Source organism: Centruroides sculpturatus, unplaced genomic scaffold, assembly GCF_000671375.1.
Source record: "Centruroides sculpturatus isolate CEXI.00-Female unplaced genomic scaffold, Cexi_2.0 scaffold699, whole genome shotgun sequence".
NCBI classification, from domain to species: Eukaryota; Metazoa; Arthropoda; class Arachnida; order Scorpiones; family Buthidae; genus Centruroides; species Centruroides sculpturatus.
The window spans coordinates 178,446-192,176 of NW_019385003.1; the positions used below are offsets into that span (position 1 = coordinate 178,446).

Here is a 13,731-nt window from a genome sequence, read left to right on the forward strand (position 1 = left end):
CTCATTCATTTCCTTATATTAAAAATCCAGCAATGAGTTGAATAACTTTTCTGGCAGAAAAGTCAAAATTGCATATAGTACCATCTGTTATAAGAATTTTTACAAAATTTTTTATATGATTAACTGTTATAAAATGGCAAAAAGCTACACACCCCATCCATTTACATCACAATCTGAAGAAAAATGTGTCACCAATGGATGGTGCCAGTATTTACATTGAATTTTAAGGTATGTATCCATATTTCCATTTAATAAGTACATGTCAAGTAATTTTCATTATTATTGCTTTATAAATATAGAAATTATAGTGATTTCTCAATGCCTAGTTACTTTCCACCTACCTTATATATAACTTTTTGATTTGAAATTTATGTACAAGGATTGGAAACTCAGAATGACACATTGTTTACATGTATGGATGAACCATTTGGGGACAGGTTTGAGTGTACTGTACCTGACGATCCATTTTTAGACAGACCTGTATAAGTAAAATCTCCCATTTTTTCGTATTTGTCAGGTTGCATTTTTATGACCTTTTGTAAAAAAAAAATATGTTGCTGTTCACTGTATTTATTAATGAGATACAGAAGCATGAGAAATAGGTAAACATTGTAGAACTTAATGAAACAATAGTCAATAATGATAAATAGAATTTTATATTTATGAATTTTTATTGAAATAAATTATATCATTTACACATTTATTTATGCTAAAATATTGTTTTAATAAAAAATAATTTACAATTACAGGGACAGTATTTATGGCCAGAAACATTAGCTAGTATAACAGTAGAGTTACAGTGCGAAGGCATTCCTGCTGGAGCTCTCGGTTACATGCCAGCTTTCGCATATCACACGTGTAATAATGAAGGAAAGTGGGAAAATTTAGACACTTCATCTTGTCCGTATGTTTCTGAAGTGACTAAAGTATTTGAACAGTTTTCAAAGGTATTTATGTATTTAAGTTTTAAATCTGAAAAAATATTCCAGTGCCTTTTTTATTTCAAATTTTAAAGGCAAATATTAATGAGCACGTATATAAAAAATACATAATCCACCATTATAAGAAACAGGTCATTACGTAATGACTTTAGTTTCGAATCTGGATGGCATGTGACTCCTGTTAGATTTCGAAGTTCGATATTTGAAGTTTTGTTTCAAAAAACAGCTGGTCTCCGTTCTAACGGATCGTTACAAACGAAACATAGCTTGAAGAAGGACCCAGGAGGGATCCAAAAATGTTAGCGTGAACAATTGAACATACTACACACTGGTTAAAGGTTTTTTTGAAGGATTATTTGTTTATTAATGAGCACTTTTAATTGATTATAAAATAATATGCACATTATGCATAATTATTGTAAGAGTATTTTGTGTTATTTTTAGACTAATTGCACCTCCCCATATAAGTATTAACATTTTTATAGCACCCTGTACCCTATTTGAAACATTCATTCACTCACTCACAGATCATTGTGAGAAGAAAAAAAGAGAATAAAAAACATCTCTTCAGTACAGTTTTTAATTGAATGACTAATAAAGAATGATCAGATGGATTCATGACATATAATAATTTTCTGACCTAAATTAACCAAAAGGGTAGAGATACCATGCTCTCAGGTTATACTCTGTTAGGTCATTTGTATCATAAATATGGGGTCAATACCATATATCCCCACCAACTTGGATTAATTGTCTGATTTAGTGAGGTGTTTGACAATGTGGATATACAGTACAAAAAGTTATTACAGTCAGCTTCTATACAGAAGATTTACTGCTGAATTTATTATTACAGGAAATGAGCTTCAGTAACTTACAGACCACAGTAATAAAATGCATATTATTGCAGCCTTCTGGATATCAAAAGCACTCATTAGTTATAAGTTTTCTATTCTCAAGAAATTTTAAACTAGTGTACAATGCACAATCAATTTTTCAAAAATATTCATCCGAGTTAGCAAGGGTTTACTGTACTCGTTACATTCTATCCTTGACTTTGAAATGCAATACTGAGGAATATTTGTAAATTACTTCTTTATTTATCATGGGTGAAATCAGTTCAGCAATAGCCATTTCAGGTTTTATTTTTTTTAGAAATATTGTACATACTAAAACTTACTAGTGAAAGTTATTGCTGCTCATTTCATATTTAAAAAGTCATTTCCTATGTAAAACATTTTATGAAATAATAAAATAGCAATTTGATTTGTTTTTAGAAATAAAAGCATAAAATAGTAAGTTTAACATTTTGAAATATTAACATTTTAATGTTTTTTTTTTTCTATTCAGACTAATTTATCATTGAGCAAAACCAACGTATTAGACAGTGCTCGAGGACTGAGAAATTACACCGGAGACGGAAGCATGCTTAAGGATAAAATGGACATCGTTTTTATTGCCCGCACGATCGAAAATTATATGGAGTTTGCCGGACATCATAAAGAAGTATACAGAGTTAAAACTTTACCACAAATTTAATCAAAACTGTAATTTAAATTGCTTTTTCTTTTCTTGTTTAGATAGGGGAAATACTAATTGATGTTATTAATATCATCATGGGTGTTGATAAGAAACTGCTACATGCTGCACAAATGGAAGACAATTCCTGTTCACGGTTTGTTCTTTATAATTGTTATTAAAAAGCTTAAATTTGATGTTTATCAGAACATTATTTAATCAAAATTTACAGGACTTATATGATTCTAATTTCATTTCAGTCATATTTATTTTTAATAATATTTGCCTGTTATAAATTCATATTAAAGTGGGAGATTTTTAAATTTAGACATAACTGACATATATTTTTCTATGCAAATAAAAATCTTACCATTGGTTTTTGATAAATTACTATTCATTTGCAATACCTGTTATTCTGAGAGGGTTGCAGGGGCAGCATTCCCAGTAAGGTCTTTCAGTCTTAAGGCCTGAATTCAGCTCTCTTGCTTGAATCCCAAAACACATCCAACAAATATAATTGTGGAGCAATGGCTCCACAATTATATTTGTTCAAAGAAGTAATGGCTCAAAATTGAAGCTGTGGTCTGAGAAATCTCATCTCTGCTGCTTGGATTTTGAATTGCACTCTTTTGGACATTACCCAACATTTATGCTCATCGGTGAGAATTAGGATATGGACTGAGCAGAATACACTGCTAAGGAGAAAGACAAAGCTGTCATTCTTGAGCACTAATGACTGATTTAGTTATGATAATATGGCAGTTCCTCAATTTGGGTGCTTTTTTTTCTACATCTTGTCTAGATTAATGAATGCAATTTCCAAATATTTAAATTTCACTTAGCTAGAGTATACAATTAATAGTACTTCTTGAGAATGCCTACACTTGCCTAACTTCAGTTTTTGGCATGCTTATTTTCATCTCAGCATTACTGAAAATAGCTGTAAACCTATCAAATGCATTCTAAAGATTGTAGAATAGGTTGATGTTTGTTTGATGATGAAGTATTGGTTCTACTCCATCATTCACATAGCAGTCTCCAAGACCAACATTACAAATTTGGTCATATATTTTCTCAAAATCTACGAAGCAAGCATAAATATTTTTGCATACTCCCTGCATTTTTCCAGGATTGTCCACTTTTGTTCTGTAAGATCAAAAGTCACTGCTCATCCTTGAAATGACACCTCAATTATATCTCTGCATCCTCTTTCTAATCACTTAGCATAGACTTTTCCAGGGAGATACATTGATAAAGCATTCACTCCTCTCCTTACTTAAATATAGGGATTATAACTCCACTTTATCATTGCTATGGTGCCTTTCCAGAATCCCATGCTACCTAAAAAAACAAATAAAAGTCTTAAATATTTAACCAGGATCAGAACCTTAAATCAGATTTCATCATCTGCTGCTTTGCTTTATTTAAGTAATTTGATAGCATTTCTGATTTCTGCAACAGTGAGACCATTCTCCATCCCAAAATGCACTTTGCCCACATTAGTCACTTTGGCATCCACTGGAAAGATTACTTTAATGTCCTCACAAGGATCTTCCTAGCGTCTCTCTTTTATTAGGCAAGCAGTATTTCCCTTCCTGTGAAGCCCTCTTCTTTGCCTGTATCTGGTTTCATCAAGGTGTCCTTTTGTCCTCACTCAGTGCTAAATCTAAATTCTTGTCCACAGCAAAAGATGGTTGATGAGGTAACTGTTGTCTTGAACAATTTCCACTCTGTTTCAGCATCAGCTTGTAAAGAATTTGCCTGGAGTTAAACCTAATGAATGGCACCCAAACAGATGAATTTGGTTTTGAATTGTCCTGTTGTCTAACTGATTTCTGGTGTCACCTTACTGGGTGGATATCTACTAATTTATATTATGTGGCTGGATTCTGAATTGCATCCTTCTACTTAAGGTTTTAAGGTTAACTAGATACTTTTGCAAACATTAGCCAATACCTCAAGATAAAAATGCATAATGGCAGATTAAGTTTTGGTCTCTCATGCATACTATTAGCAATGGAGTAGAGTGGCACATACTATGATGTCACATTTGGAACATTATAAAGCAATGGTGAAGCTACCAAGTACAAGCAAGATGATTCTGGTGAACAGATTCAACTTGTTTGGCATTCCTGGCGTGACAGTTAGGATTCTAAGAGCTTTGTAAGTACTTTGATTCTGAGTTATTTTTTTGTCAGTTTTTGTGAAAATTTAATTTTAAGTTAGATTTAAGTTTCCCAGTTGTCTGGAAAGTTTTGTAAATATTTCTCTTGTTCTTTGGATTTTGAATTAGACTAATTATAACAGAGTTACTTTTTTTATATAGTTTTTTGATTTGTTTGAATTATTACAACTAACTTAGTCTCATGTTTTGTGTTTAGTTAACCCCTCCCTGTATTTGTACATCACCAGTTTTGTAATATTTATAAATACTTTAGGAAAAACCAAAAGTCAAATCATTTATCACTAGTGAATGAGAATATTTTTTGACTACATATTTTGCTGTTTTTTCTATTTTCTTTCATTTGTTTGAACCAAGTTTTTGTTTCTGTAACACTATTCATTAAGTTTAATTCCACACAGATTAAACAGTTCATTATATAACTGGTTGTTCAGAACTATAATTACAGTCGACCCCCCTATAAGATAGAGATACGTTCCATTCTCTAGGAATCCGCTTTCTTACGAATCCTTCCAATCACAACCCGACACATATCAAGTTTACGGACTACGGCTGTTTGAAAGATTTTCTTCCATAAAATTAATCGATTCTAGACNCTGAAAGGAATGCTGTGCTTGTTCAAATAATCTTGCAAACATAAAAAAATTGTCTCACCTTTTGAGTTTCAATCAGTTTCAAGATACTTAGCAAATAGAAATTCATCAACAATGTCATTCAGGGATGGGCTATGAAACCTAACATAAGCCATGAGAAGATATGAACTTCTGAAAGTTGATTCATCAAGTTGAATAGCAAACTTACAATGCTGGAGCTCAAAGTTCTTTCCACATCATCGGCTATTTCCTCAATACGTCGCTGCACTATATTTGCACTTAATGGTATGCATTTTAAAACTAGTTGAGAGTCTTTCTTCATAATATTTTCAATTGCATCTTTTATAGCTTGTATTGTAATCTTGTTAAATAGTATAGGGCTTGCCTTTCTTTGCAATATTAAGAGATATGCTGTAGGATGTCTTCAGTCCTCCTCTATCAACACTAGCAAATGACTTCAAATATGTATTAAAATTTGGCCGAACTCTCAATTTCTCTTTTAGTAAAATAAGTTCGATCTTCAGTCCGAATCGTTCTTTTAAATTAAACTTATACGACGCGCATGTGTGCCGAGTCTGCCTAGTCGGATATAATGGGCGGCTAAATTGTGTTGTGAATCAACTCTTGCCAGGCCATCGACAAAAGCATCTCCTCTTTAAAATTTTAAAGACTCGGCACGCATGCGTGTTGTATAAGTTTAAAAGAACGATTCAGACTGAAGATCGAACTTATTTTAACGACATTCGTTATTCTCTTTTAGTATTTTGAAATACTCAAAATCTTTGTTTTTCTTGTCAGAATGGATCCTTTCCAAGTGGTCTTTCATTTTTGCCAGCTTCATAGCATCATTGCTGAAAGTTTTTCACATAATAAGCACATAGGAATAGTTTCATTAGCAAATGACGGCACAAAACCATATTTCAAATACTCCTGTGAATATTGTCTGCATTTCTTCTTAGCATTGTTAGTCGACATTGCGGGTATTAAAATCAGATTTTTAATATGAAAAACACAATATGTTTGCAGCACCTTAAAACAGTAGTAGTAAGAGACACACCTTACTCCAGCACGAGCTATAAAGAACTGCCTGTTTATTCTAAGAGTGCAGGGTTGGCACCTTTTGCTAACAATAGATATTTAGAATTGGAAGAAATTATAATTATTCTAAACTATTAAACTNGTATATATTTTATATACACACACAAGAAAATCGAACCTGAGCATGCAAGCGTACGGAGTCAGGAGCATTACTAATCACGCCACAGCATGATGAGGCGGAAGTACGTGTAACTTATATATAAAGTGCTAAAGAAACCTTTAAGTTTGTTTTTCTTGATTATATTTGAGTGTTACACTTCAGTATTTTACAGGTATTTTACACTCAAAGATCATCAAAATCGGTAGGGTCTTCTTGTTAGTAGTCTATATGATATCCATTATTTTTTACGTTATAAGTCATATACTCTAGTATCAAGAATTTTTCTCGTTTCCATTTCGGAAAAATTTTTTTAAACAGTTATGCCTTCACATTCCATTTTTATGTGAATTTTTTTTCATGGTAATTTTTGGCCATATCCGCAAAATTTTTTTGCAGATATAGACGTCCTCCAGTGCCACGTGATCGCCCATGACAGGTATATCCGTCGATCACTGCAGAGTGGTTAATAATTGCCATTTGGACAAAAATTTACAAAAGAACAGAACTGTTCAGTTTTGTATTTAGCATGTGTATGTATCTGTTATAAATTAAGAAAGGTTTATGTTAGAATATTATGTGGCCAAATTATATTACATGTGTGGCTAAATCTATTAGCTGCCAATAAAATATATGATCAAAGTTAATGTATAGTCAGAAAATTATCTTTAATATACTAATTGGAAAAAATACTTATAGTGTAGATCAGTGGTTCTCAAACTTTTTTTGCAATTGGACCCTTTTACATTGTTTGTAATATAATGGAACCCTTATTTAAATTAATACTTATTATATAATGAAAGAAATATTTTATTTGAAACACACTTACCGTAAATTGGAATATCAAATTTTAGTGAGATGAATGCATCTGATCTGTTTTTTTTTTGACATAAGTATCCTCTGGAAATTTGGTTTTATACTTGACAACTGGATTCTCATATCTGGGGCGGCATCCAGTCTGCTTTGATACTTAGTTTTTGTGCTAGCATATCTTGAAAATTCTGATTCACACCAATATGTTGTCGTAAAGGGCAAAAGTATTTTTATGGTCTGTTTGGATATTTCGGGATATTCTTCAAGTATATTCCTCGAGAATACATCTAACGGCACTTCAAATTTAGCCTTTAACTGAGTATCTGATGTAATTTCTATTAATTTCTCATAATCCACTGACAGAAATCCTGTTGTTTTTTTTTGTTACTGTGAATGGATTTTGTACCCAATAATATTTTTTGCACTCCAAGTTAGGAAAATACTCAGTAAGAGATGTGATTTAATTTCATTGAGTGTCTCTGCATCCAATTCCATTTCAGACTCTTGTAGAAATTTAGTAAGAAGTGGAAAACAGTCAAAATTACTATGCTCTATTTCTGAAATCCAGTACTGTAATTAATGCAATAAAGATATCATATTATCTTGAGTTCAAAAAATGTTTGTTTCCTTTCTTTGTAGAGATAGGCATGTTTCATTCAACTTTGAAAAAAACATCTGTTAAATATGTAAGTTTTGCATGCCATACATTATTTCTTAATCTGTCAGACAAATTAAATTTATGTTAAAGAAAGTAAAACTGCAATTCTTTTATCAATTCAATCATTCTCACCAGCACATTTCCACCTTACTTCTGTATGTAAAAGAAGAGTCGTTTGATGGCTACCCATATCTTCGCATAAAGCTTTAAATTAAACTCTTGATTATAATGGCCGAGTCTTAATAAAATTGATAATTTGCACGGCTTCATCCAAAACTACCTTTAATGAAGCAGAAATTCTTTTTGTCACTAATGCATATCTGTGAAGAATTCGGTGATTACTGCTGCAGATTTTTGCAACATTTTAAATCTAGTTACAGCACCAGATAATTTTCCCATCATAGCCTTTTTGCTCCATCAGTGCATACTGAAATGCATTTATCCCAACCGATATCATGATTTGTTATATAATTATCAACACAATCAAATATATCTTTTCCTGTGGTATGAAGCTCTAATCTAAACTTTACAGAAAAGCAAATTGTCCTCAATTGTTTTATTGAAGTCATATCTAACAAACACAAGTAGAATTGCCAGTCCAGCCACATCTGTAGACTCATCCATTTGCAACACGTAAGCATCACATGCATGTAATCGTGAAATAAGTTCGGTTTCAATGTCATCAGAAATATCAGCAATATGCCTCGACACAGTATCATTAGATAGAGATATAGATTCAATCTTTTGAGCAGACTTTTCATCAAATACACATGAAACTACATCTTTCAATATAGGTTTTATCAATGATTCACCAATAGTGTGTGCTTCACCATGAAGAGAAATATGGTAAGATGCTTTATATGATGCTTCAGTTGCATTTTCATTGTCTGTTCTGCATTTCTTCACCATGAAATTTGTAGTTTTATTGAAACTTTCAAGTTTCCTTTCAAAAAAAGATTTATCCTTATTTTTATAGACACTATTCCTGGTCTCCATGTGTCCTTGTAACTTTGCTGGTGTCAATGAACTGTTAGCTAATCTTGTGTGACAAAGTATACAAATGGCATCTCGGACTTCTTCATCACCAGTACTAGTAAAGGCATATGACAAATACTGAGGATCATACTTGCTTTTCTTTTTGCCTGGCTGCCGTTCAGAACAACAGGGAACATATTCCGTGTTTTTTGAAATAGTAGTTGCAGATCGTTCCTTTGCAAGTTTATCTTTTTCCGTATCTTCTTTGGATGTTGTTGCTTTACTAATCCTTTTTAACCATTGATCCATTGTAGGGCTTTAAAAATAGTAAAAATAATTTGTTGAGTAGAAGAAATGCTTGTGGTAACAGTAGAGCAGCACAACCTTCCTGCACAAGAGTTGGTGTGTAACTAACCGACAAAGCCAGCCATCACTAGTGTTGCCAACTCTGAATAATCTAGTCTGGCAACACTTGCTGTCATAAGATATGATATGTACCGATTTCTATGTTATGATTAAATGTTGCTTTTCAATGTAGCTTTACGGAACCCACTTTGAGAACCACTAGTGTAGATAATATAGCAGTATGCTATGAGAGAAAACAGTTGAAATTTATTGAGTATAGTTTACTTTTCATCTTTTCTAAATTAAATTTAATTACATAGAATAGTGATTACAAATCTTCCTCATAACAAACAGTAGAAGTCATTTTTGTTAACTCCAAAAAAGTTAAAGCTGATCTGACCCTTGCCCTCAAAACTCTTCAATTTCTTGTAACACAAGTCTTGTTGAATGCCAGAAAATTGATGGACAAAAATGTTTTACTTTGTTTTTTACAATCTTCACTGCTTAGAATGATTAGAAATAGTATCTCCATAGCTGGTTTAGACCATACAAAAGAGTATGAAATTCCTAGATTGGCACATTGAGAGAAATATCCACATGCTCTGGCACCCATAAGAGAAAAACTCTGTTGCAAGTAGCCAGCAAACTGCATTTCCAAACTAGTGCTGAAGTAACCTAACAAGAGTTAAGTGCCTTTAAAGCATCCCAACTATCAGAGATCTTAACATAATAACAATGTAGACATACCAATTATCTGATGTTTCAAATGATCAAAACATCAAATTCTGTTTTCTTTGGAGCAAAAGCAGAATAAGCATTGTCACGAGTGGCCATCAGGAAAATGCAATCTCAACCCCCTTCTAGTAGAAGAAACTCAAGCTCCTGAATTGAAGAAACTGATTCCTTTCAATTGAAAAATGCTTTGGAAATTATAGGACATCTTGGATGACACCAGAAAAAAGATAAGAAACAATATTCTAAGAAAACATAGAGGATGTAGGATGTAGGATAACTCAAAATACCAAGTATCAGCTAATAACTCTGCTTGAAACACAATAGGGAACTTACTCAGTGGGACAAAGAAGTTCCTGTCTGACCATCTCTCACACCACTTTCAGTTTTCGATCCATTTGTAAACCAGTGTATAGTAAACCCGTGCTAACTCAAACTAATAGGGACCGAAAGCTGTCCGAAAGTCCAAGTCAGTGGAGTGCTTTCTCCAATGTGAAAAAAGGAGAATGTAGATATATATACTGTACATATGTTATTAATTAAAGCCAAACAATTGCCATAATGTATTGGACTATTTTTCTGCTACTACTAATAATTAAATTATTAAGTAATTTGGTAGTAGAGACAGACTTTAAGCGCCATTTATTATAATTATTAAATTTAATAAGAGATGGTGCCTACTATCTAACTCTTTGACATTAATGTATTCAAGTTATTTAAATATAGTTGGAAAAATAGCCATAAAATACCGCATTTTAAATCTAGTGATGAAAAAACAATTATTGTGATAGTTTTAGAATACTCGTACAGTGAATACAGTAAGATTTCATATAGACATGCATGCTTGATGTGGTGTCGCACTTGGTCTTTGGTCTTAAATAAAAATTGTAATCTTGAAAATATTAATCATTAGATTTAGGAAAAAATTTCACAATTTTAGCAAAAACTGTTGCTTTGTCGTGGCCAAACTTATATGTTTAGTTTTCGGAACATCTAACAAACATTTGATATATTTATTACAGGACGTCGAAGCATTGTTAGCAGAACTGAATCTTCAGCGAGCACAGTTTAGGCCGTCGCATCCTGCCATTTATTTCGGATCTCTCTTATGTGTCGGCGGACTCGGTGCAACAATCCTTATATACTGTTGTGGTCACAAGTATGTATTTTGATTTTTTTAAAATCTAATAACTTTATCGCCTCCATATGTAATTATGTAATATTTTATAACTCAGAGAGATAAAAATGCCAAAGAAGAATAAGCACTCTCTTGTAAATACCTGGATTTCTATGATAGTATTATGTTTAACCTTTACTTTTGGTGTCCATCAGACAGATTACACCAAAATTTGTGAAGCCGTAGGATTAATTTTACATTATTTGACATTTTGCACTTTACTTTGGATGATAATTACTGTCAGGTAATTTGTTTTTTATTTGAAGTAATTTTCCAATTCTAAACTTTGATTTACAATCAATCTTTAGTTTCTTTATGCATTCAATATGTATTATGTAACTTATTTCAGTAACTTATACAAGAAATTAACCAAGACAGATCCTCCAGAACTACTTCCAGATGAAGAAATTCCAGAACAATTGCTTCCTCCTAAACCTATGCTAAGGTTTTATTTAGTTGGTTGGGGGATATCGACGATAGTTTGTGGGATTTCGGCAGCGGTACTGTTAGAAAATTATGGAGGTCCAAACTAGTGAGTGAAATCTCTACTTATACATACATATAAATAAATAAATAAATTCAAGTTAAAATTAACAAGTTATATTTACTTTTGCAGTTGTTTCTTGTCCTTTAACCCGAGTTTGGCAGCTTTTTACGGTCCAGCAGCAGTACTAGTTTTCTTTCTCGTCATTTTCTTTTTGCTAATATATTGTGTCTTGTGTGAAAATAATAAGATAACAATGACTGGAATACCCGTTTGTGATAACATACCAATTGCAGATAACGTGGTTATGGAATTAACTCAGACTAACCACGAAGAAGGATCTCTTCACAGTTGTGGAGATAACAACTCTGAAAATATGGAGGATGCAGAGTATTCTTGCCATATGCAACTTCGAGCGCATGTGATATTATTACTTTTATTTATATTTGCTTGGGCATCGGGAGCAATGGCCACTGGAAGACCGTTTATTAATCATCTTCCTGCAGATAATCTCGTATTTAGTATGCTTTACTGTTTCTTTAGCACCCTTATAGGTTCCTTTGTTTTCTCTTTCTTTTGTTATTCCAGACAAGATGTGCGTCAATATATTAAAAATTGGAAGTATAGAAAGATACAATTGAAAGTTAAACAGGAAATGACTAGGGAAACTCAACCAACAGAAATATTAAGTTCAAACAATCCCTCGTTGCAGGAAGGGCACATAAACGCTTCGCTGTCACACCAGGGATCGGATAAATTGACAAACTGTAATATTCTCTCGTCGCATCCCAGCTCCACAGAACATTCTTTTAATGGTGCAGAAATGTTTTACGATCCAAGGCAAAGTGTAGTCGCTAGGAAATTTTTTGAAAAAAATCGTCGCCAGCAACAATTAAAGCTACTTCAGAAGAACAATTTGCAAAAAGAAGCGGCCGACATCTGTGATGAAAATAATTTAGATGATAATGAACAGAAAAACCAACTGGAACCCACTACCGCTAACAGTATTCAGAATCCTCATAATATCAATTTATCTAGTCATAATCAAAGGAATAATTGTTCCTCCATTCAAGCCAAAGACGATTTAGAAAACAATTCGTGTGGTAGCAGCGAAAACAATAGATGCCAGACGATTCCGCTTCGAAAAAATTCGCATTTGAAATTCAACAAGCAAAACACTTTCACAAAATTATGCGAAAATAATGCAAAATCGCATATTAAAGATAACAACTCGACCAGTAACGGTTCCCTAAACAATCATCCGCATCTTTCTCTACCACCTTGGATGATCGTCTCACATAATTGTAAGAACCATAAAGATTCTTGTGCGGAATGTTCGGACTGTAGTCAAATTCCTTCTTCCATTATATCGAATACTTGTTTTTCCGACCTGACGGGCTGTAACATAAATCACGTCGGTAACAACAAACACAGGCCCAGGTCACGTAATCGTGCAAATCACTGGAAGAAAAACAGGAGGCAACACAGTTGGGATGGTAGATCCAAGTGCGAAAACAAACGTACTCATCACAGTAACCATTCCGTGCATTCTAATAAAGCATATCAGTATTCGTCGAACAAGAAACATTACGATCAGCATAACGAAGATTGTTACTTTCCGAGATCGTACAGCGCTTACGAACAACCGTGCAAGGCTCCTATGGAATCGGTATCGGGAGGCGATTCGGAACTTTCGCACCAACAAGAAATCTCAATGTGAAGCAATTTCTTTGTTACAAACCAATCTTTCTTTGTATCATAATCGAAAGAATGTGTTTAGAGAGTTTTATTATTGTAAATATTAAAATTATTATTATTATTATTAATTATTGGCAATCAAAAAGAAACTCAGGATGGAACAGACGTTTTGCCAATTTGGCATAAAATCAATTTTATAAAAATTTGTCTAACCAAAGATTTCATTCTAGCAAATGTACAAAACTTGGATTATTATTATTTTTTTGTTAGGTTACTTGTGTTTTATGTGCGTGTTTATTAGACGAGCAATTGAACACATGTATATATATATATATAAATGTATGAATGAGAGTGGCATATGGACATGCTTTTAAAAATTATATATATATATAGAGACTACTATGCAGGAAAATAAAAATTTTA

At 32.8% G+C, this 13,731-nt stretch overlaps 1 protein-coding gene across 1 annotated transcript in view; it reads left to right on the forward strand.

Moving 5' to 3' along the window:
- Positions 1-13,731, forward strand: part of LOC111633249 (adhesion G protein-coupled receptor A3-like) — an 81,587-nt gene extending 67,856 nt beyond the window's left edge. The window contains exons 8-14 of the mRNA XM_023377787.1: positions 750-947; positions 2,289-2,444; positions 2,519-2,613; positions 10,890-11,108; positions 11,185-11,370; positions 11,476-11,658; positions 11,743-13,731. Coding sequence (XP_023233555.1) covers positions 750-947; positions 2,289-2,444; positions 2,519-2,613; positions 10,890-11,108; positions 11,185-11,370; positions 11,476-11,658; positions 11,743-13,330 — 2,625 coding nt within the window. The 3' untranslated portion in view covers positions 13,331-13,731. The remainder of the gene's footprint in view (positions 1-749; positions 948-2,288; positions 2,445-2,518; positions 2,614-10,889; positions 11,109-11,184; positions 11,371-11,475; positions 11,659-11,742) is intronic.